The 21,244-nt window shown below is 54.5% G+C and overlaps 4 protein-coding genes and 3 non-coding genes across 12 annotated transcripts; 2 read left to right on the top strand and 5 right to left on the bottom strand.

Annotated features, from left to right (window-relative positions):
• Window positions 1-22: 22 nt before the first annotated feature.
• Window positions 23-4,225, top strand: fem1b (fem-1 homolog b). The gene is made up of 4 exons (XM_049723384.2): window positions 23-867; window positions 1,117-2,086; window positions 2,173-2,496; window positions 2,564-4,225. The coding sequence occupies exons 1-4, from the start codon at window positions 620-622 to the stop codon at window positions 2,906-2,908; spliced, it is 1,887 nt and encodes a 628-aa protein (XP_049579341.1). The 5' UTR covers window positions 23-619; the 3' UTR covers window positions 2,909-4,225.
• A 227-nt stretch (window positions 4,226-4,452) lies between these two features.
• LOC125970758 (zinc finger protein 609) lies at window positions 4,453-11,628 on the top strand. The gene is made up of 8 exons (XM_049723361.2): window positions 4,453-4,845; window positions 6,485-7,343; window positions 7,487-7,703; window positions 7,798-7,885; window positions 7,952-9,899; window positions 10,019-10,394; window positions 10,485-10,823; window positions 11,109-11,628. The coding sequence occupies exons 2-8, from the start codon at window positions 6,612-6,614 to the stop codon at window positions 11,180-11,182; spliced, it is 3,774 nt and encodes a 1,257-aa protein (XP_049579318.1). The 5' UTR covers window positions 4,453-4,845; window positions 6,485-6,611; the 3' UTR covers window positions 11,183-11,628.
• Window positions 11,629-11,840: 212 nt separating this feature from the next.
• prr5l (proline rich 5 like) lies at window positions 11,841-18,004 on the bottom strand. 6 transcript variants are annotated; one of them, XM_068651017.1, is made up of 9 exons: window positions 17,923-18,004; window positions 14,655-14,780; window positions 14,263-14,343; window positions 14,101-14,149; window positions 13,980-14,034; window positions 13,799-13,890; window positions 13,599-13,736; window positions 13,352-13,472; window positions 11,841-12,877 (listed from the first exon to the last, which is right to left on the bottom strand). In XM_068651017.1, the coding sequence occupies exons 2-9, from the start codon at window positions 14,774-14,776 to the stop codon at window positions 12,585-12,587; spliced, it is 951 nt and encodes a 316-aa protein (XP_068507118.1). In that variant the 5' UTR covers window positions 14,777-14,780; window positions 17,923-18,004; the 3' UTR covers window positions 11,841-12,584. The 6 variants fall into 6 exon arrangements, with proteins under 6 accessions (XP_068507118.1, XP_068507117.1, XP_068507116.1 ...); XM_068651016.1 differs by lacking the exon at window positions 17,923-18,004 and adding an exon at window positions 14,935-15,544; XM_068651015.1 differs by lacking the exon at window positions 17,923-18,004 and adding an exon at window positions 14,983-15,544.
• Window positions 18,005-18,788: 784 nt separating this feature from the next.
• On the bottom strand, window positions 18,789-21,200 carry zgc:114188 (40S ribosomal protein S17-like). The gene is made up of 5 exons (XM_049723416.1): window positions 21,042-21,200; window positions 20,253-20,404; window positions 19,865-19,970; window positions 19,149-19,214; window positions 18,789-18,925 (listed from the first exon to the last, which is right to left on the bottom strand). Exons 1-5 carry the CDS (start codon window positions 21,042-21,044, stop codon window positions 18,848-18,850), a joined length of 405 nt encoding a protein of 134 aa, XP_049579373.1. The 5' UTR covers window positions 21,045-21,200; the 3' UTR covers window positions 18,789-18,847.
• On the bottom strand, window positions 18,983-19,111 carry LOC125971402 (small nucleolar RNA SNORA71). Its single transcript, XR_007482449.1, has one exon. It is a non-coding gene; the product is annotated as a small nucleolar RNA SNORA71 (small nucleolar RNA).
• Window positions 19,334-19,461, bottom strand: LOC125971400 (small nucleolar RNA SNORA71). The gene has a single exon (XR_007482447.1). It is a non-coding gene; the product is annotated as a small nucleolar RNA SNORA71 (small nucleolar RNA).
• LOC125971401 (small nucleolar RNA SNORA71) lies at window positions 20,108-20,235 on the bottom strand. Its single transcript, XR_007482448.1, has one exon. It is a non-coding gene; the product is annotated as a small nucleolar RNA SNORA71 (small nucleolar RNA).
• Window positions 21,201-21,244: the final 44 nt, after the last annotated feature.

Genomic DNA, 21,244 nt, shown 5'->3' with positions numbered 1-21,244 from the left:
CAAAAAGGTTCAAAACCGATGGTGGTGGTGTTGGCGCTTTTGATTTGGAATCCAGAGAGGAAGTAAAACGTCACCCACCAGAAGTGGTAATGCATGGAACATTTGCTCTTGCCAGAACGTTCCAGTCGCCAGTCGGACGTATTTTCACGTCGGACTTGACTTCCGGCTTGTTGCTAACTAACCAGCGTGAAGTGAAAGTGCTGCCTGGACTTGTTGTTGACTCCATTTGACACGTTTGATACTTTTTAATATAGCTCAACAATAGACGTGTGTGACTCGTCGAACGACAAGAAAGGACTTGCTGCTTTTCTTTTTCTTTTAAAAATCGTGTTCGTGGACCGCAGCGGCTGGCTTTCTCCGTTGCAAGCTAGCATCAGGGCTAACCTGAAACCGTCGGACGGGCGACTAACGAACTCTTCTGGCCGTCCGCTTTCCCCTGGCTCGGACGCTCAACGCCACGGAGACTCCCAGCAGCATTTCATGCGTGCGCGAGAGTTCGCTCGGACATTTTGATGGGAGGCGGCTGGCCGCCGCCGGGTGGACGTCGCGGGCAGAAGTTACGAGCAAGGCGGAGGCGACGACGGCGGCAGCAACCGCGGCCGCGACGTTCAGGGCCCGCATGGAGTCTCTGGCCGGCTACGTGCACAAGGCGGCCGGCGAGGGTCGCGTCCTGACGCTGGCCGCGCTGCTGCTCAACCACAGCGAGGCCGAGACTCGCTTCCTGCTGGGCTTCGTCAGCCAGCAGGCGGGCCAGAGGTCCACGCCGCTCATTATCGCCGCCCGCAACGGACACGACAAGGTGGTCCGCCTGCTGCTCGACCACTACCACGTGGACCCCGAGCAGCTCGGCAGCACGCGCTTCGACGGGTAAGTTACGGATGGTGGGCAGCAGCCGTTCAAGAGCTGATTTGAGGTTTGCAAGGTGCATGTTGTCAAGCCGAGCACTGGACTGCTCATCGAATTGAGTGGTCACTAGGGACAATGGACTGGTCGCTGGATGATGTCAGGGCAGAGTGGGGCAAATAAAAAGTTGATCGGGTGCGAGTGCACATACATATGAGACAGGTCCGTCGGAATGGGCCCGTTTGACCCGTGTCCTTTTTCGCGCTCCCGCAGCTACACCATCGAGGGAGCGACGGCGCTGTGGTGCGCGGCGGGGGCTGGCCACTTTGAGGTGGTGCGCCTGCTGGTGGCTCACGGCGCCAACGTCAACCACACCACCGTCAACAACTCCACGCCGCTGCGGGCGGCCTGCTTTGACGGGCGGCTGGACATAGTGCGCTTCCTGGTCGAGCACGCCGCCGACATGTCCATCACCAACAAGTACAACAACACCTGCCTGATGATCGCCGCCTACAAGGGCCACGGCGAGGTGGTGCGCTTCCTGCTGGAGCGCGGCGCCGACCCCGACGCCAGGGCGCACTGCGGGGCCACCGCCCTGCACTTCGCCGCCGACGCCGGCCACCTGGGCGTGGTGGCCGAGCTGGTGCGGCGGAACGCCGTCATGACGGCCAACGGGCACGGCATGACGCCGCTGAAGGTGGCGGCGGAGAGCTGCAAGGAGGATGTGGTGGAGCTCCTGCTGGCGCACGCCAACTGCGAGCCGGCGCGTCGCGTGGAGGCGCTGGAGCTGCTGGGCGCCTCCTTCGCCAACGACCGTGAGAACTACGACATCGGCAAGACCTACCGCTACCTGCGCGCCGCCATGGACGAGCGCCAGCGCCACGGCGACGCCGTTCCGGCCAAGGAGCCGCTGCCGCCGGCCGAGGCCTACGGCGGCCGGCCCGAGTGCCGCACGCCGGCCGAGCTGGAGGCCATCGGGGCCGACCGCGATGCGCTGCACATGGAGGGCCTGATGATCCGCGAGCGCATCCTGGGCGCCGACAGCGCCGACGTCTCGCACCCCATCATCTACCGCGGCGCCGTCTACGCCGACAACATGGAGTTTGAGCGCTGCATCAAGCTGTGGCTGCACGCGCTGCGCCTGCGCCAGCGCGGCCACCGCAACACGCACAAGGACCTGCTGCGCTTCGCCCAAGTCTTCTCGCAGATGCTGCACCTGAAGGAGCGGCTGGCCCCCGACGCGGTTTGTCTGCCGCCTCTCCTCATATTTTCTTTCAGCCTTTTGTCCAAAGCCAAGTCCTACATGTTTACGCCTTTTGTGGCGTGCAGGTGGAGCAGGTCCTGGGCTGCAGTGCGCTGGAGATCAGCCGCAGCATGGCGCGCGCCCAGTCGGCGCCCGATGGCGAGCTGGCTCAGGCGGCCGACAACTACGAGTCCAACATGCTGACTTTCCTCTACCTGGCCTGCATCTCCACTAAGACGTCGTGCGCCGACGAGCGCCAGCGCACCCGCATCAACAAGCACGTGTACGACGTGGTCCGGCTGGACCCGCGGGCCCGCGACGGCACCACGCTCCTGCACCTGGCCATCAGCTCCAGCACGCCCGTCGACGACTTCCACACCAACGACGTGTGCGGCTTCCCCAACGCGCAGGTGAGCAGATGCTAGTTGGCTACCTCGTATGTATGTCCCGCCCACTCAATCAAACCTTGTTCTTCAGGTGACCAAGCTGCTGCTGGACTGCGGGGCCCGCGTGGACGCGGTGGATCAGGAGGGCAACACGCCGCTGCACGTGATCGTGCAGTACAACCGTCCCATCAGCGACTTCCTGACGCTGCACGCCATCATCATCAGCCTGGTGGAGGCGGGCGCGCACACGGACCGCACCAACAAGCAGAAGAAGACGCCGCTGGACAAGAGCACCACTGGCGTGTCGGAGATCCTCCTCAAGACGCAGATGAAGATGAGCCTCAAGTGCCTGGCCGCGCGGGCCGTGCGGCGCCACCGCATCGCCTACCGCAAGCAGATACCCGCCAGCCTGGAGGAGTTTGTCGATTTCCACTGAGCTCCGTCCGTATCTTGCCAACGTCGGTCCGCTGGCGTCGTTATCGGAGGAGGCGCAGTCAGTCGGTCGGTCGGTCGCAATGGCGCGTTGGCAGTGGTTGGCCGGCTGCCGGATCGCCACCTTGGTCTGATCGTACGGGAGACGCTGCACTCAGATGACAAGCGCAACAGGGCGAACAACAGCACGGCATTGGCACGTCGAGCCGCCGGACTCAACATCCACGTTAGTCATGAATCCGTTCTACCGTTTTAGAATACGTATTCTGTCTGTCTACATCTCTATTTTTTTTTTAAACGAGCTTAATGCAAAACATTCAATCACTAGGAAAAAAAAAAAATCACTTTTCCAATTCCAGTTTGCACCATGCCAAAGTTGACGTGGCCCAAATTTCAGACGTCAATACACCTGCCAGATGTTATTGACTAAAATGAATTGGCATCGCAATCAATGAATGACCTCGTGCTACCTACAAAAACAAAGCAGTGTCGAGATAGCACGAAATCATGACTTGCCAACCTTTTTGAAAGTGACGCCGTTTTACTGTACTAATTCATGCCAAGGGCTCCCACTTTGCTACACGCTTACAAATGATATTCATTTATCTCACCATATTGATCATGTGAATGATTTCACGCAATAATGAGGAAATGAAACTAAATCAATATGCAACGTTTTAATTTCTATCAATCTCTACCAGTGTTGTTTGCAAATGAAGACAAATAGAAAGGATCGTTCCTCGAAAGTCACTATGTCCCATTCCTGGCGAGCTATTGCTCACGTGTCAGTCACAACGTTGTCACTCGATGACTCCGCCGACAAGGACCTCATGTCATTAACATGGAACCTTCCGCCAAGCCGAAGTGTGTGAGAGTGAACTTTTATTTTGAAATGGACAAGCTCTGATTGTGTGACTTCGTTTCATGGATTAATTTGGACAAATATTCCATCTCCGCCAACTAAGTGCCTCAGAATATGCTTCATTGTGGAAATCACGTGACGACAAACAACGTTAGGATGACGCCAAGAAAAAAAAAAAAAGACACAGATGACGACAAATATAACCGTGACGAGCCAGCCACAACAATGATGACAACAGCTCCAGTCACGGTGACAAGGACACGAATAGGAACGACCACGACAGCTAAACAATTGCAGATAACAATAGCAAAATGTTATGTACATTGACAACAATAACTGTGACGAAGACAGCAGTCAAGACTAAAAACAATGACAAATAACTTCGACCACAATGTTTCCTTACCAAATGTAAAAGAATTACAAAATCATTAAAAATGGACAGGCCTTCGATTTTCAAAATGTTTTGCTTTATTGGAGTACATGTCGCCACGGCTGCTACGTTGGAAGCGCACTCAAATGCATGTTTGCATCGGATTGAAATGTGACTTTTTCACCAGGTACATTCAAAAGTCGCCGTCGGAGAATGAATCGTCCGAACGCGGCTCGATCGACCACCTCTGTTGGAATCCGTTCCAGCGAGAGGCTGATCCATGCCGTGTGGCTCAGCTGCGTGAGTCCGTTCCGGCGCTCCGGGTTTCACTCGCCTTGGAGCAGTCCTGTGCGGAGCCGCGCCGCGCCGCAGCTTTCTCTCGTGCGCTCTTGACGTTATTTCCAAGGGGAATATTTGCACTCTGCGACTAAGCGGGACCGTCCTAGCCACCCATGGGACACCCGGCCTCCGTCCCTTGTTGCGCCAGTCCGACTCACTGAATGCGCGATGTGCGTCTGGTGGCGGCGCGCAGGTCGGTGGGTGCCCGGGGCCGTGTGACGGCGGCGCTCCACTGAGGCCAGCCAGCCAGCCAGTCAGCCAGCAAAACAGGAGCACGTTCGCCACTCTTCCTTCCACCCGTTTCGCCGCCTGGCCTGTCCGGGCCTTATGGAGTGCACGTGAAACGGGCCGCGTCGGGACTGTGAGCGGGGTAAGTAAGTGGACACGGGCGCTCGCCGTCTGGGGCTTGGCGGCGGACTGCAAGCGATGCTCGCTCGCTCGCTCTCTCGCTCTATGGATGCTTGCTCGCTGGCTCGGCGGGCTAGCCGCTGCCGTCTTTGTCTGCAGACGCAGGGAGCTAAGCGCTCTGCTTCCATCGTCGGACACGTCCTTGTCTGCCCCAATATGCGCACTTGACACTTGCTCTTTTCGTTGCCACCACGTTCGCTTAAGTATTCCCGATATCTTTTTTCCCCGCTGAACGATCACGCCACTTGGGTTACAATGACATTCAGGCAACTTGGTGTGCTTGGGCCGAAATGAGCATCCCAGCTTGTTTTTGAGCCGCTTGGTTGGTTGTTTCTCAAGTGAAGACGATTTGCTTGCTACCAATAAGCCAGTTAGGCAAGGTCCTGTCGAGCTTTTCTGTACATGGGAGCTTTCTACTAATGTGAGTGTGTTCACTTGTTATATTTGGAAGCTACGACAGCTTGTCACGTCGCAAATAACGACTTGCGATGATGTTACAGAGAGCGTGCAAGTAAACGCTCGTAGCCGAGTGTAACTTTGACACTGCTTTTAAACCACCAAGTGGAGCTTATCAATGCGGCAGAGGTGAATTGATGTTATTGCGGCACCCGCATGTTCAACTTGGGATGTTTCGGTCAAACTGACGCGTCCGACAATGGATCTCGCTAGCCGCGTTGGTAGCAGGCTAGCTGCGGGCCACCGCGAGCCTCGATGATGGAAGCCTCCGTAGATCGAGCTTCGTCTCGGCTCAATATTCGATGTTTGCCGCAGCGGTCGCCGTCGTTACGCGTATTTTAAGCGAGCGGTCCCCACCCGGCGGAGCCGAGAGCTTTTCTCGGCGTGCCCGTTTGCGCTGAAGTGACAGCGAGGCCGACGGTTTCTCTCGGCTAACATGCTAACTGTTAGCTACTTAGCATGCGAGCTAGTCGGGTGTTGGCATCCGCCTTAACGGCTCGTCGTAAGGCACTTGTTTGCATTTTCTTCACTTTTTCGTCCAACCCAGCATAAAATTTGTATAAATAGTGCCCCGGTAAGCAAAAGCCACCAAAGGTTCTTAATTTGGCTAATATGACGCTAGTGAAGTGACGTAAAATATGCGTGTTCATTTCAAACTTTTATCTCGACACATATTTAGACGTGTTGATAGTTTGGGTTCATTCTTTGCGATAAAAAGTTCCAACAAAAATTGAGAGTATATTTGCCATTCAAATAGACGTATCAGAAGGTAGACTGATACATTCGAGTAGTTTCTGTAGTGTGTGCGAAGTGCAAGCTGAACTTGTGGTGAGACACTGCCACTATTGATTATTTTGATAATGTGTTGATCGTTTTTTGAGGAAACGGATTATACTCCACCGAAAGGAATTGGACAAGTTGAAGCGAAGCAAGGTCACTAAACTGTGAATGGATGATCAAAATCAGGATTTTTTCTTCATAATGAGTTTCTGAGTAATCAGTCCATTGTTGCACCTTGAGTATTTTATAAATACAATCCCGGGGAAAGCAGTCAATGTCGTCTGGATGGAAAATGAAGTCGATGTAGCGCAGCTGTAGCAGGGGCAGAGCGTGTATTTACTATCAAAACGTCTTGTGTCACGCAGGAGGCCATGCGGGCAGCGGGGCGGCGGCGCCGGGTCCAGCCCTGAGCAGGCGTCCCGCGGCTGGCTGGGAGGAGCGCGGCCCTCCTGCGCTCACCCCCTCGCGGCGCTCCGGGACGCCCCTACTAAGATGTCCCTCAGCAGCGGCCCTGCAGGCGGGAAAGGTGCGGACTCCAGTGCGGTGGACGCGTACGACAGCGGCGATGAGTGGGACATCGGTGTGGGCAATCTGATCATTGACCTGGACGCCGACCTGGAGAAGGACAAACTGGAGATGTCAGGCAGCAAGGAGGGCGGCCCGGCGGCCGGGCCCCCCGGTACTGTGACCGCTCTGCCCGACAACATCAAATTCGTCAGTCCTGCCGGTGGTGGGCAGGGAAAAGACAGCAAATCCAAATCCAAGCGCACTAAAAACTCCAAAGACGGCGGCAAGACGGCCCCGCCGCCGCTGGACGCCGTCAAGAAGGAGCTGCCGGGTCGGCCCGGGGATCCGGCGGTGGCGGCCCACAGTCTCAACCCGGGTCTGACTAAGGGGGGCGACAAGTCCGGCAAAGCCATGCGGGTCCCGCCGGTCGTCAAGAAGGACAAGGACGGTATGTCGGCAAAGACTAAGAAGGACAAAATGGAGGTGGACAAGGAACCGCTGGCGCCGACCGGGACCCCTCTCCCCCGCAGCGGGCCCTTCGAGAGCCAGCAGAATGCAGAGGCCCCCATCGCCGAGCTGCTAGGTCACGTGGCTCTGGACTCTGCCGGGATGGGCCAGCCTGTCGCCATGACGACCGAGGAGGAGGACGATGAGGACGAGGACATGGATGGCGGCGGCGAGTGCCGCAACTTGAAGAAGATGCTGTGTGGGGACACGGTAAGGTCGGAGACACCTCGACAACATTTGACGGTCTGTCGGTCTCTGCCTGTTGTTGCTAGTTTCCCCCCAAAAGTTGACATTTACGCAAGATGCTGACCTCCAAAGGCTCACGCTTGCTGGTGTTTGTCTCCCCCTTCCAGATGGAGTCGCCCGGCTCCACGCCGGCTCCGCCTCCCCTGCACCTGCTGGCCAACAGCGACATCTCGTCGCCGTGCGAGCAGATCATGGTGCGCACGCGCTCGCTGGCGGTCAACACGGCCGACGCGGCGCAGGCCACTGAGCCCGAGTGCCTGGGACCCTGCGAACCCGGAACCAGCGTCAACCTGGAGGGCATCGTGTGGCAGGAGACCGAAGACGGTCCGGCCGATGCACATTTCATTCACCAATGCCGTGATACGAACACGACTAGAAATGGTTGCGTCTAATATGTTACTGTGTGCGTGCGATGCAGGCATGCTGGTGGTGAACGTAACGTGGCGGAACAAGACGTACGTGGGGACCCTGCTAGACTGCACCCGACACGACTGGGCCCCGCCCAGGTTGGTTTGGGCGCAAAGCCGAGCGCCCGCCCGGCACGTGCTGAGCGCTCTGCCCATGTCTTTCAGGTTCTGCGATTCTCCCACCAGCGACGTGGAGATGCGAGGCGGGCGCGGCCGAGGCAAGCGGATGCGCCCGGCCGGTGGCGTGCCCGCCAACGACAACGGCACGTCGTCGGACAACAAAGGAAGCGGCAAGACCCGCGGCGGGGCCGCCGGCACCAACGGCAAAGGGCGGCGTGGAAGCCAGACGTCCGCCGCCGGGCCGGGGGAGGACGCCAAGGCCAGCCCCTGCTCCTCCGCCAAGAGGAAGAGCAAGCCCGCCTCGGACATGGAGCCCACCTCCAGCTCCGAGGACACCAAAGCGTCCAAGCGAATGCGGAGCAACTCCACCGGCGCTGCCCACTCGCTCCCCGCCGGTAAATTGGAGGCGGCCGCGCTGGAGCGCGTGTGTCCGTCGCCGGTGCTCATCGATTGCCCCCACCCCAACTGCAACAAGAAGTACAAGCACGTCAACGGCCTCAAGTACCACCAGGCGCGTGCCCACCACGAGCACGACGCAGACAGCGAATACGGCGACGAGTCGGGCCACCACCCCGACGCCGCCTCCTGCAACGGCGCCGCTATCTCACCGGCCCGCTCTGCCACACCTAAAGGGCGGGGCTTCGACGCGCCCTCGCCGGGGAAGCAGCCGCCCAAGCTCGGCAAGAAGAGGACGGGCGAGGGCGAGCCCGACGGGACGGACGCCGAGTGCTTGACGGACGAGGCCAGTAACGACGGCGTGGACGACAGGAAGGCCAAGAAGATGGCGGGGGCGGCCGGCGGGAAAACGGACAAAACCACCCCGAAGGGAGTGAAGCCCGGTCGGCCCACGCCGCCTGCCGGCCCCTCCGTGCCACTCTCTTACAACTCGCGAGCTGGTTCTCCCTCGCCGGGCTCTGCGGCGGCCCCAAAGAACGGCCAATCCAAAACCCCCTCTCTGGTGGACCCCTCCTCCAGCCCCCTGGCCAAAGACAAGAAGAAAAAAGACAAGAAGAGGCGGGAGGGCGACAGCCCCAAAGGGCCGCGGCTAGAGGAGGGCTATGCCGAGGCGGGCGACGCCCTTCTCAACGGCTCCTCTGAAGTTCAGCAGAGCCGACTGGCCAGCATCAAGGCGGCGGCCGACAAAGTCTACAGCTTCTCGGATAGCGCGCCTAGCCCCTCCCTGGGTGGCGGCGGTGGCAGAGCGGAGGGCGCCGTGGGGCAGAACGGTACTGACGGCATGTCGCTCCAAACCAGCAGCCCCGCCTACTCGGACATCTCTGACGAGGGTGAGGACGGTGAAGGAAAGGCGGAGGGCGTCAAGGTGAAAACGGAGCCTGACTCCAAGAAGGCCCTGTATCCCCCTCAAGCGCCGCCCGCCAAGGAAGCCCCCTACTACCCCACCTATGACGCCTACTACCCAACCGCCTACGCTGGCGCCAGCCCCGCCTCTACCGCCGCGCCCAAGAAGGAGGAAGAACCGGAGGTGACCGAGGGGGTCAAGGTGAAAGTGGAGCCTCCGGAGGACAGGAAGTCTGAGGCGGGACCCCCGCAGCCGTCGGTCATTCAGCAGCGCCCCAACGTGTACGCCCCCCCGCCCCTCTACTACAACCAGTACTACGGCCAGCCCTACTCGTACTCGCCCGACCAGGCCTACCACGCCCACCTGCTGGCCTCCAGCCCCGCCTACCGGCAGCAGTGCGAGGAGCGCCAGCGGCTGGCCGACAAGAAGGCGGAGGCCAAAGCCTCGGCTGGCCCGCCCACCCTGACGCCGGCCCCCGCCCTCGCCGAGCTGGCCAAAGGCAAGCCCAAGGAGGCGGCGGGGCCCGAGTCAGCTAAGTCCGTCATCATGGTGAAGGGCGACGACCCCAAGGTTGCTGCCGCCCCCCCTGAGGGGCTGAAGATGAAGCTGAGCGAGGCGGGCCATCAAGCCAAAGAAGATGCTGCCGCTGCCGCCGCCGCTGCCGCCGCCGCTGCCGCCATGTGGTACAGACAGGTATGACCGCCTTTCTTGCCAAAGTTTGGAAATAGGTACAACTGCTCACACCTGACAAAAAGCTTCACTCTCAAACCAATAGTCAATAGAACTGCCATTTGTCGCTCTCCTTTTGGCAGGAACCCGACGCCCGCCTGTGGCCGTACGTGTACCCCAACAAGTACTCGGACGCCCCCAAAGCGCAGGAGGACGAACGCGAGCGCGACAGGAAGTCAAAGGAGGAGCGTCCGCGGCCAAAGGAGGCGTCGCACAAAGACGAGGCCAAGGAGGGGGCGGAGGGCCGGGCGCCGCCGCCTTCAGAGGAACAACAGCAGCAGCAGCAGCGCGTGGCGGCCAAGGAGGCGCGGCCCCCCCACGTCCAGTTTGCAGCCCCTCTGGCGCAGCACCAAGGCTACATGCCCTACATGCACGGACCCTACGCCTACGGGCAGGCTTACGAGCCCGGCCACCCCGGCTACCGGGGCGTGCCCTCCGTCATGATGCAGAACTACCCCGGTAAGACAAAATACCAACCAACCAACCAACACAAGAAAGAAGGAAAAGGCAGAAAAGAAATGAGATTAGCGCCCGCGTGTGCTTCCTCAGGCTCCTACCTGGCCGCCGGTTACTCCTTCTCGTCGTACGCCGGCAAGGCGGCGGCCGAGGAGGGCGGCGAGAAAGCGGCGCGTTCCAGCCCCACTGTGAAGGCGGCGGCGACAAGCGGCGAAGCCAAAGCGCTGGAGCTCCTGCAGCAGCACGCCAGCCACTACAAGAGCAAGTCGCCCACCGCTGACAAGACGCCGGCGCATGAGCGAGAACGCGAGCGAGACGGCGAGCGGCCGCGCTCGTCGCCGGCCCAGCGCGCGCCGCCTTCGCACCACCACCACCACCACCACCTGGCCTACCCGCTCCTCGCCGGACAGTATGACCTGGCCTATGCCTCAGGTGACAACTCAACTTTGCCAGTGCATTTTCCTTTTTTTTTTTTTTGCTTGCACCTAGCCCCCCCTTTATTCCTTGCTTTGTTTCCTCATCTGACCTTTTCCTTCTTTCCTTCGTTGCTTCCTTCCTTCCTTCCTATTTCCTTGCTTGCTTCCTTCCATTGCTTCCTCTTTCCCCGCTTCCCTCCTGGTTTCCTCATTGCCAGTAGATGTCCACTTTCATGTCATCAGCCGAGCTTGTCCAGCAAAATTGTGATGGCGTGTGCGCGCGCGCGCGTGTGTGCGTCAGGTTTGTCGTCACCGGCCATGGTGGCCAGCCAGCAGGCGTCGGCGCCGTCCATGTACCCGCCCCCGAGGAGGTGAGAAAAGGCTCGCGGCCGCCCGGACGTGACCAGATCACGCAAGGACGCTGTCGCCGCAACGCCGGAGGGGAGGCGGGCGGCCGCTAGCCCCGCCCCCCTCGACAGCCTGACGCTCAAGGATGGAACTTCATCTCAGTTGCCGTTTGTCTTGAAGACCACAAGAAGAAACACCGTGGTACATCCTTCACACAGAATGGCGGCAGGCGGGCAGGTATCCTCTCTCCCTCCCTCCCTCGCTCCCTCTCTCCCTCCCTCCTTCCCTCCCTCCCTCCCCCTCAGTGTCTTGCTGTACTGTAGCGTGCGTGCCGTGCGCATGCGTGTAAATAATGTACAGAGGAATCATTTTTAAGAGGTTGGATGCGGTTTTGTTTCCTACTCTTCTTTTTTTCTCTCTGTTGTTTTTCTACTCCTGTTGATCATATTAAAAACATGTAGCTGGACCAACCACGCCCGAGCCCCGCCTCCTAATTGACCTGTGCTGTGATGTCACCAGCAAGCGCTCCAAAAAGCTGTTGCCTACCTCTTAGTCAAATGCCGCACGTTCCAGCCATTTAGCCGCTTGCGCAAGCTGACACATGAGGGCTAGGGTTTAAAGCTAGGATAATTAAAAAAAAAAAAAAAAAAAAAGATCAAATCATTTTGAAGAGTGACGCTTGTGATTAGTGTCTGTGTTGTCTACACTTCATTTATTCCAGACAGTTGATAAGAATCAAAGGCTTCCATTTAATACCATAGAAAATGCATGGCCACTCATGGAAGTTTGGGGTCGTAATACAAAAAGCACAATTTCTTAAAAAGTATAAAAGGTACATTTAAATGCCCTTATGTCAAAAGCATGTTTTTTGAGGACTACCTGGAATATGAAAAGATACATTTTTATGAAGATATTTAAAAAAAAAAAAAAAACACCACTTGGGCATCACAACCACATCCTGATAGCATCATGAGGTCCTGGACTGGCCACACGGGGGCGACAAAGGCGCTACCAGGTGTCATCCAATTATCGCAATGGGATTAGTACTAGAGTAATCCGATTACACTGCAGCTCACTCTGCGGTCAGAGGTAAAAGGTCATCGTTGCAATTTCTGCTTCCTGTGGGTACTCATGTCTTCATGTTCTCATGTTTCTTCCTTAGGTCATCTTTGTTGGCTCCATCCACCATTGTATCTTTTATTCTCACTTCATTCTCATGTTGTCATGTTTTGTGGTAGCATTGCGTGTTTCTTCTCACGCCCTCATCTCTTCATCCTCACCTCTCATCCTTTGTGTTAGCTACGCCGCGTTCCCCAGCTCGCCCGTTTGCAGGAAGCAAGCGTGCCGTTTTACTCCAAGAGCAGCATCAGTTTCCTGTGCTTGAACTTGTCGTCCGCTCTGACTGTACTTGCAGTGCTAGCCGCTATCGCTAGGAGTCCTTGACGTTAGGTTGACTACCAAAGTGTCCTGCGTCGCCGTCAGCGGGCTGAGTCGGCGAGCCGCCGCTGCCGTCGGGCACCTCGTTGGCGCAACTCATCCTGCCGCTGAGCAGGCGCGCGTCAGAATGCGCGTTGGCCACCGTGTGGCGCCGCATGCCGCCCACTTTCTCCAGGTAGGCCTCGCCCTCGTGCTCCACCAGGGGTGCCAGAGAAGAGCAGATGTCAGGCTGGGAGCCGTCACCTATAAACCACGGCAGGCCGCCGCCGCCGCCCCCCCAGCACTCTGAACGCAAACAAGAAAAATAGCAGAAGCAACCTCGCTCAGCTTAGTAAGAAAGAACTACAACCCCAACAGGCCTTTCGAAAGAGCCAGGATTGAAAGACAACAAATTCATAGAATAGATTTGCTGAAGTCAAAGCTCTCGAAAAGATCCAGAACCTCATTGAGAAGACGCTATTAGAAGGACCTGACTAGCGAGTGCTGAACAGGAAGTGTTGAAAATAAAACCGAGTAAGCAGCATTAAGGCTTTAATCTCCGGCATGATCCGCTTGAGTTTATTTGTGTTGTTCGCCTCCAGGAATGAACACAAACACATTCCCTGGCGGGCTGGCCTTTTACTTTGCATTGAGGGCCCCACTTGTCGTAAAGGCTCAATCTTCAGTGTGGCTTGGCGCAATACTTCGAATCACTGTTGGTGAGCGTGCTAATCCGCTAACTAGCCACAAACGTGTTTGACCTGCAATCACACAACACACCTGAAGGGCGAAGGTCGGCGGCGGCGACGACATCGCTGAGGTACGGTGACACGACCATGGCCGCCAGACGCTCGAGCTGACGGTAACGCGAGCTGGATGCTGCGCCGCACTCTCGCACCCCCTGCGGGACGCATCCGGAAAGTCGACATTACGGTCACACCCTGCGATGTCATAGCGCTGGTGAAATGCTAACTTCCTGTCTATGACGTTTTTCATTGTAGGTTGGCATTCAATGAAAAATGATGACCTGCAGCACCAGCAGCATGTGTGTGACGGCGGGCGGCACACTGCCCGCGCTTTGCAGACTGTCCTCCAGAGGGAGCTTCAGCAGTACCAAGTCTCGGAAGGCCAACAGTGTCATCTGTCGCACAGACAGCTCCTGACCCTGAGGGCGTGCAATGAATTAGCAAGCGCTAAGCGAGGGCAGCCCACGCGCCATGTCGTCACCTGTAGAGGGTAGAAGATGGCCTGCAGCGTGGGCAGCGTCTCCGTGAAAAAGCACCGCCACGCCTCGGCCAGCGCCGCCAGCTGCTCTCCACCTGGGAGGAGAGGAGAGGAGAGGAGAGGGAAGGGGCGGGCTATGCTTGCGGTTACCGTGGCAACAGCTGACATTCCCACTCCTCCTCACCAGAGATGAAGATGCGCTCCAGAAGCTCTGTTAAGCCGCCCGTCAACAGACGATTCTGAAGACGCAAAGGCGCAACATGTCAACTTCATGACCTGTTGCGGGCACACCAACCAAAACGCACCTGCAAGTAGTCTGTGACGAAGGAGCCCATCTCGCTCTTCAGCAGCCACCTGGTGGACAACAAACATGGCCGTCACACGTCAGGCAAACAGAGCCGCCAGGAAGACCACAAAGTGGAAGAAGACCGGCAGGCAGGCAGGCAGGACGCGGATGATGACGTCACCTGATGCTCTCGTTCAGTGTGTAGAGCTCGTTGGGCTGCAGAGCTCCGCCCCTGAAGACCTTCATCACTGCCGATTGGACGCTGAGGACACAAGAGGAGGAGCGGCACCATTTTGGATGATGATAATGAAGATGGGGCGCTAGCCTGCTAGCATTAGCGTGCGCACACATCTAGTGTATGTGTGCATGAGTGTGTGTGACAGGATGTGAGGCGGCAGTTTAACACGGCCACATCCTCTAAACGTCTTCTTGCGGCTGATGCGACCAGGAAACGTATGCACACACACGCAAGATGAAGCTTGTGAGCAGGAAACATACACTTCCTGATTCAAGACACACACACACACACACACACACTCAGGGAATTCCGAGTTCTGAAAAGTGCCCGTGTACCTGTTCCAGATGGTGCTGTTGCATGCTTGCAGTGTATTGGGTGCAGCATGGAAGCGGGTCAGGTCGGACAGAACTGGAGAACTCATGAAGCGGGGCCTGGAGCGCCGAAAAGATCCCATCATGCACCTTAGTCACACACACACACATACATACAAAGATAATCAAATCTCACCCTTCCAAAAAAGCAAACTCTTACTTTGACACATAGATGCGACTTATGAGACATCCTGCCATGTCACCACACACACACACACACACACACACACACACACACACGCACACAAAAAGCTGTGGAACTCGGCAGGAGCAGTGTGGTAACCACGGCAACCTGGATCCCGACGACGTCCCCTTATGCCCGCAGGATGGAAAAAAAATAAATAAAAAAAAGTCAAGCGTCCTCGGTCGGCTCTCGATGCCACTTCATCAGCTAGCCAACAATCAACCCGGCGCGGAGTGATGAAGCGCCTTTCTTCTTTTTTCTTCTCGGAGAAAATAAACAAAACAGAAGCAACGCGACCCTTGCAAACAAGACTCGACTTAAAGCCACTGAGTGACACGTGACAAGTCACCAATCGTCCACTTGACAAAATGACGGACAAGTACGCGCACGCGCGTCTCGCAGCATCGACGTGGATGTCTCCGTGCGCGCGCTCTCACTTGATTGTCGGGAGTTAACAAAAAGAGTGTCAGATCAGATGGCGTCAAAAGCAGTCTTCGCCCCGCTGTCTCGAGACCTCCGTCGAGCTTGTCAAACTTTTTGCTGTGTAAAAAGTTTCAACGTTTGCATAGTGTTGCGCTTGCTTTCTCCTCGTAGATTCCCTCGCACCAAGTAGTGTTGGCTCGTGAGTGAACGATTCGTTCAAAAGAACGGATTTGTTTTTCAGTGAACGAGAGTGAACGAATCACTTCCAGTAGGTGTCGGTAATGCGCATTGAAGCTGGCGCCACCTCGCCGTAAAACAAAACGAAGAAGAAAATGACGTCACTTCCCGTTCACGAACGAGTCGTGAATTGCATTTCCCCTTCACTTCCTGAACGGATCTGCGAGGGAACGAGTGATTTGCATTTCCAGTTCATCGCGAGAACGGATCAGTGAGGGAACGAGTCCTGGCTTTCCCGTTCGCGAACGAGTCAACGAGTGAACTGCCTTCCCGTGCATCAACGGATCAGTCATTGAATGTGTTGCGTCTCCCTCCCGGTGTCAACTATGTAAGCCAGAGTGTAGATTGACGATTTGCCAAGGAATGAAAGAACCGCTCACTGAAACGCCACTTCTTTTATTCGCGTTTTTTCCAAGCTACCGGCTAACTTTATTGCATGAAGGGATGCGCCGTTATGCAACAACGTGGAGATAGATGATGCTTCTCTTTGGGTAGTCTTGATTTTAGAACACTTAAAATAGCGTGTATGCATATATACGCCTAAATATTGTTATCCAATATATCTACTGCAATTTCACATTAGATTGCTGGTTTGAAATGTACTTTTATTATTATTATTATTGTTTTTATTTTAACAAACATTAAAACCTATTAAAACTTGTCTGGTGTTTTATTCCTTTTTATTTGTTTATTATTATTATTATTTAGTATTTATTTTTGGGCATGAAAACAAAAATCTGTCATTTGGTTAACTGCTTTATATGACAATATGTACGTGTTTTACGTTGTGTAATATGTGTTGGTGTCCCCCAAAATAAAGAGCAAGTAATCAAATACACATTCTTGACACGTACAAAAAATGCATAAAGATATCAGGTACGCCTGAAAATGGTGGTGTACCTCATGGAGTGTCCGTGTGACGTCACAGATCAACCAGCCAATCAGGAGGTGGGGGTGAGGGCGGGTGTGGCACTTTTCACTTTCAGTTCAGCTTTGCCCATGATTTGTCCCTAATGAACTGGCCTGTTATTAGGTACACTTGAAAATGGCGGCGTACCTAATGGAGTGTCCGTGTGACGTCACGGATCAAACAGCCAATCAGAAAGTGGGGGTGAGGGCGGGTGTGGCACTTTCCACTTTCAGTTAAGCTTTGGCCATGATTTTTCCCTAATAAAGTGACCTGTTATTAGGTACACTTGAAAATGGCGGTGTACCTAATGGAGTGTCCAAGTGACGTCACAGATCAAGCAGCCAATCAGAAAGTGGGGGTGAGGGCGGGTGTGGCATTTTTCACTTAATCCAGGGGTGTCGACCTCCAGTCCTCGAGGGGCCGCGTTCCAATATGTTTTCCAAGTCACCCTCGTTAAGCGCACCTGCGTGAAAACTTTTAGCTCCTTTCACGTTCCCCAGGAGCTAAAACTTTTCACGCAGGTGCGCTTAACGAGGGAATCACACGGACACTCCATTAGGTACGCCGCCATTTTCAAGTGTACCTAATAACAGGCCACTTTATTAGGGAAATATCATGGTCAAGGGTCACACGTGTCAAGCTCTAGTCCTCGGGGCCGCATTCCAACATGTTTTCCAAGATAATAAAGTGGCCTGTTATTAGGTACACTTGAAAATGGTGGTGTACCTAATGGAGTGTCCGTGTGATTCCCTCGTTAAGTGGAGGTGCGTGAAAACTTTTAGCTCCTTTTGAACGTGAAAAGAGCTAAAAGTTTTCACGCACCTGCACTTAACGAGGGAATCACACGGACACTCCATTAGGTACACCACCATTTGCAAGTGTACCTAATAACAGGCCACTTTATTAGGGAAATATCATGGTCAAAGGTCACAGATGTCAAGCGCTAGTCCTTGGGGCCGCATTCCAACATGTTTGATAAATAAAGTTATAAATTATCAAATTAATTATTAAATTATTATAAATAATAAATAAAATTCGTTGAACGATTCGTTTGAACGAATCCTTTGAGTGAACTGATTCTAAAGATTCAGTTCACTTCAAAGAACTGGAATGCACATCACTAGCACCAAGGTGTTGGCGGGGGCACAAAGTCGAGTTACTGCGGGCTGACACTTCCGCCCGAAACATTCAGAATAAAAGCTCAGCTGGCTTTGCTCAAGCCATTTCCCTCCAAATGGACTTTTTACTTTTATTTGCTTGAAAACCATACATCTTCTCCATTACTCGCAAACTACCTTGATGTATTTTACGATGATATGCTTGAAAAACAGACCTACTCCATTACTGGCGAATAAATGATCCTGCCATTATCTGAGTAAATTCAGTCGGGTGACAGGTTCCTTCTTGCCCACTCACCCACACACGCACATTCAGTCACGGACACGAGATGACGTTGTTTGTGATGGCAACACATTTACCTTTTTCTGTTGTCAGTGTCAACACGTCTTAAAGTAGGCTGCTTGCTCACGCGTCATCCCAAGCAATGACTTACTTCCTGTATGTGTCTTCGGCAACTTGACTCGCATGCGCTCGCTCCTTCCACTTGATGGAGCCATCTGCGTGTGCGCTCCTGAGTGCATGATGTGAGCCAACAAATCATTTAATCCAATCGACGGACGTAACCTATTGCAAGATGCAAATTAGATTGCTGACAGCATACAAAGCAACTTTGTTGAAGTCTCAGACGAACCGAGCACTCGGCCGACTCTTTTATTTTAATGTGTAGGTAGAGCTTCTACATTCTAATGTGATTTCTGGATTTGATTATGCGGTGGAGGTCAGTCACGTGGTCCGCCACAGCCGCTCTAAGAGCTAGAACGCCCTCTGGCGATTGTGCTCCTTACGGGGTAGAGCTCCCCCTTCTGGACGTACGTACAGCTCAACTTTTCTTCCCATTCTGAGTGAGGAGACGCGTCTTGTCAACATCCAACTTTGCCTTGTCAGATTCAGAGCGATGCATAAAAGGTAAGCAACTTGGCTAGTTTTTATTCATGGCTTTCAACAGTGGTTGTTGACTATTTGTGTTTCCTAAAATGAAATTCCTTCCATATCAGACCAAGACGTGGTGGCAGTGACTTTAAGCGTGAGTTGATCTAATGCCGCTATGTCATATAGAACTTTTTATAATCATATTAAACTTTTTTCTGGCATGGTAGCAACATGCTCCCTCATGAACAGGTTACAGCGAAAAACAACACGAGCAAATAGACAAAAGATTTTTTTTTTTTTTACATTGAGAAAAGACTCAGTTGAACTTTATATGTTATAAATAAGTCAAAGTTGCTTGTGTTGGCTGTTTTTGTTTTATTAGAAGAAGGGTCAGGGAGGGGCAAGGGTGGAGATTTAAACTCCTCGAGGCTGTTTGAAGTTCATGCCGATTGTTTGCTGCGTCACTTGAAGGTTGGACAGACCGCCAAAGTCCTGACGGCACACATAAGAGCAAAGGTTAGACGAGAAGGAGACGACGACAGGAAGTGATGTGCGCCGACACCAGGGTCTGACAGGAAACGGAGCTCCAGCAGACACGGGAAAGGCCGGCAACTTTGCTCTCCCTGTACTATCGATGGCCGAGGCGATGGATGCGCCCACGCCACTTTCGATACAGGGGCAGTCAGTCATGTGACTCGTGAAGCTTTGGACTCACCAGCAGCTTGAGCATCTCCTTGGTGTCGGGGTCCACCTCGATCAGCTCCTGATCCAGAGCGGACACCTGCCAGCACACGCGACAACACATTGACATCGTGCCCCGTGATGGCGCCAGCCCCCCCGCCCAACACCGATAACAGCATCTGAACAAAAAGCTCTTGCGCAAGTCGCTCGACTTGATGGTGTTTGCGAGCGCCAGGGTCTGACAGGAATTGGCGGTCCTGCAGACACGGGAAAGGCTCGCATTTTCCTCTTCCTGCACTATCAATGACGCCGGCGACAAGCACGCCGATGACACTTTCGATACAGGGCCACGCGGCATCGGAAAGCCAAATGGAACGTCAGACGGTCTATGCGAGAAAACACTTATCTTAGCATGGTGGCCGCGCTAGCATTTGGACCGTTGTCAAGCACCGACGGGCTCAGCAAATTGTTCCGAGTTGAAGCTTGACTTGGGTTACATCCCCCGGCAAAAGCAGAGGCCGCAGCCAGCGCCTTTACGGAAATCTGGCACCGGGGCCGAACGTCACATTAAGCTAACAATCGCTCCGTTGCTGTCACGACCGAGTTTTCGGCTTTCCTCGGCTCAGCTCCTCTTCATTTGTCACGTGTGCGTCACCACAGCGGCCGTACGAAGGCTCTGAAGGGCCGGCGCTTCAGAAACGTTTTCAGCGAGAACCGGTCGACATCGACTTCCTTCACGGGACCACTGACCTCCGGCACGTAGTTGTCGCGCCGCTCGCGTTCCTCCTCCTGCAGCTTGATGGAGATTCCTCGCACGGGACCTCTCTGGATGCGCTTCATCAGATGCGTCACATAGCTAGACCGCCAAAAACAAAAACATAACTTATATTTCAAGGCCCAAACACTGTTGTGAAAAAGTCAAAAGACGGATGCGCTATCGTTCCCGACATTTTTTTCCAGGTGACCCGACAAAGTCAATTTAGCTGCAAGTGGTGTTTGCGAGCGCCAGGGTCTGACAGGAATTGGCGGTCTTGCAGACACGGGAAAGGCTCGCATTTTCCTCTTCCTGTACTATCGATGACGCCGGCGACAAGCACGCCGATGACACTTTCGATACAGGGCCACGCGGCATACTCACCCGGCGATTTTGTTGCGGAGCTTCTTGCTGGGAATGATGGCAATTTCCTCGCACACTCGCTTGTTGGTGTGGAAATCGTTGCCCAGCCGGGTGTAATACTTCTCAATGATCACCCGGGCAGCCTTCTTTACCGTCTTGGTCCTGACGCGCCCCTGAATACCACACACACAGAGCCTCATATCACAAAATATATCTTAGTAGGAAAGGAGTGACTGCGGCCCCCTCACCAATCCTTAGACCCAAACAGATTCTTTCAGACTTGAATTTGTTCTGTATCCTCGTTCGTTACTCATAACGTGTCTAACATGTCAGAGTGTACGGCATCATGTTTGGCTGCCTTTAACGAAGCTTCACAAGTTATTCACTGACATACGAGAAGTGGCATCAGTTAACCAAGTGAGCAGCGCGTATGCCAGCATGCTACGTGTTAGCATTACTAGCTAAATTAGCGTCGGCTAAACCAGAACACGTTGAATAAGTGTCGCGGAGGGCTAATAGGCAAGAGTGCACGGTCAATGAGTCACGCATGTTTTCCGTTTTAACTGACTTGAAAAAAGAATCAACTAAGACGCAAGTCAGCGTTTCATTGAGCGCCACACCGACTCCCGCATTAGCGGCGCGCGTCCTTCCGCCACTATCTGCCAAATTCATCACCATCCACTGCAAATAAGGCAAAAACGGAGCCGAAAAGTTTATGACCACCACGAGTGATTTCATTGCGGCGATTTGACCCGGTTGGACGGCAGGATTACTTTGGATTGTTAAGTAAGGGATGTGGAAATCACCCACCATGTTGGCTTGGCCTGGTAGAAGAGGACACGTCACTTCCGGTAAGCTCCGATATCCGCAAACGGATGTTCAGACATAATTCTGACGGAGCTGCTGATGTTGCGCCGTCTTTGGTAGGAGGCCACAAGGACAACGGCTCCTAAAGACAAGACCACTGGAAGGTATGGATGGATTGAGGATAACAAGTATAAAAGAATAATACA

This window comes from Syngnathus scovelli, chromosome 6 (assembly GCF_024217435.2).
Source record: "Syngnathus scovelli strain Florida chromosome 6, RoL_Ssco_1.2, whole genome shotgun sequence".
In the NCBI taxonomy this organism is placed as follows: domain Eukaryota; kingdom Metazoa; phylum Chordata; class Actinopteri; order Syngnathiformes; family Syngnathidae; genus Syngnathus; species Syngnathus scovelli.
Note: the sequence above shows the minus strand (reverse complement) of the source record. Positions and strands in the feature narration are given on the sequence as shown.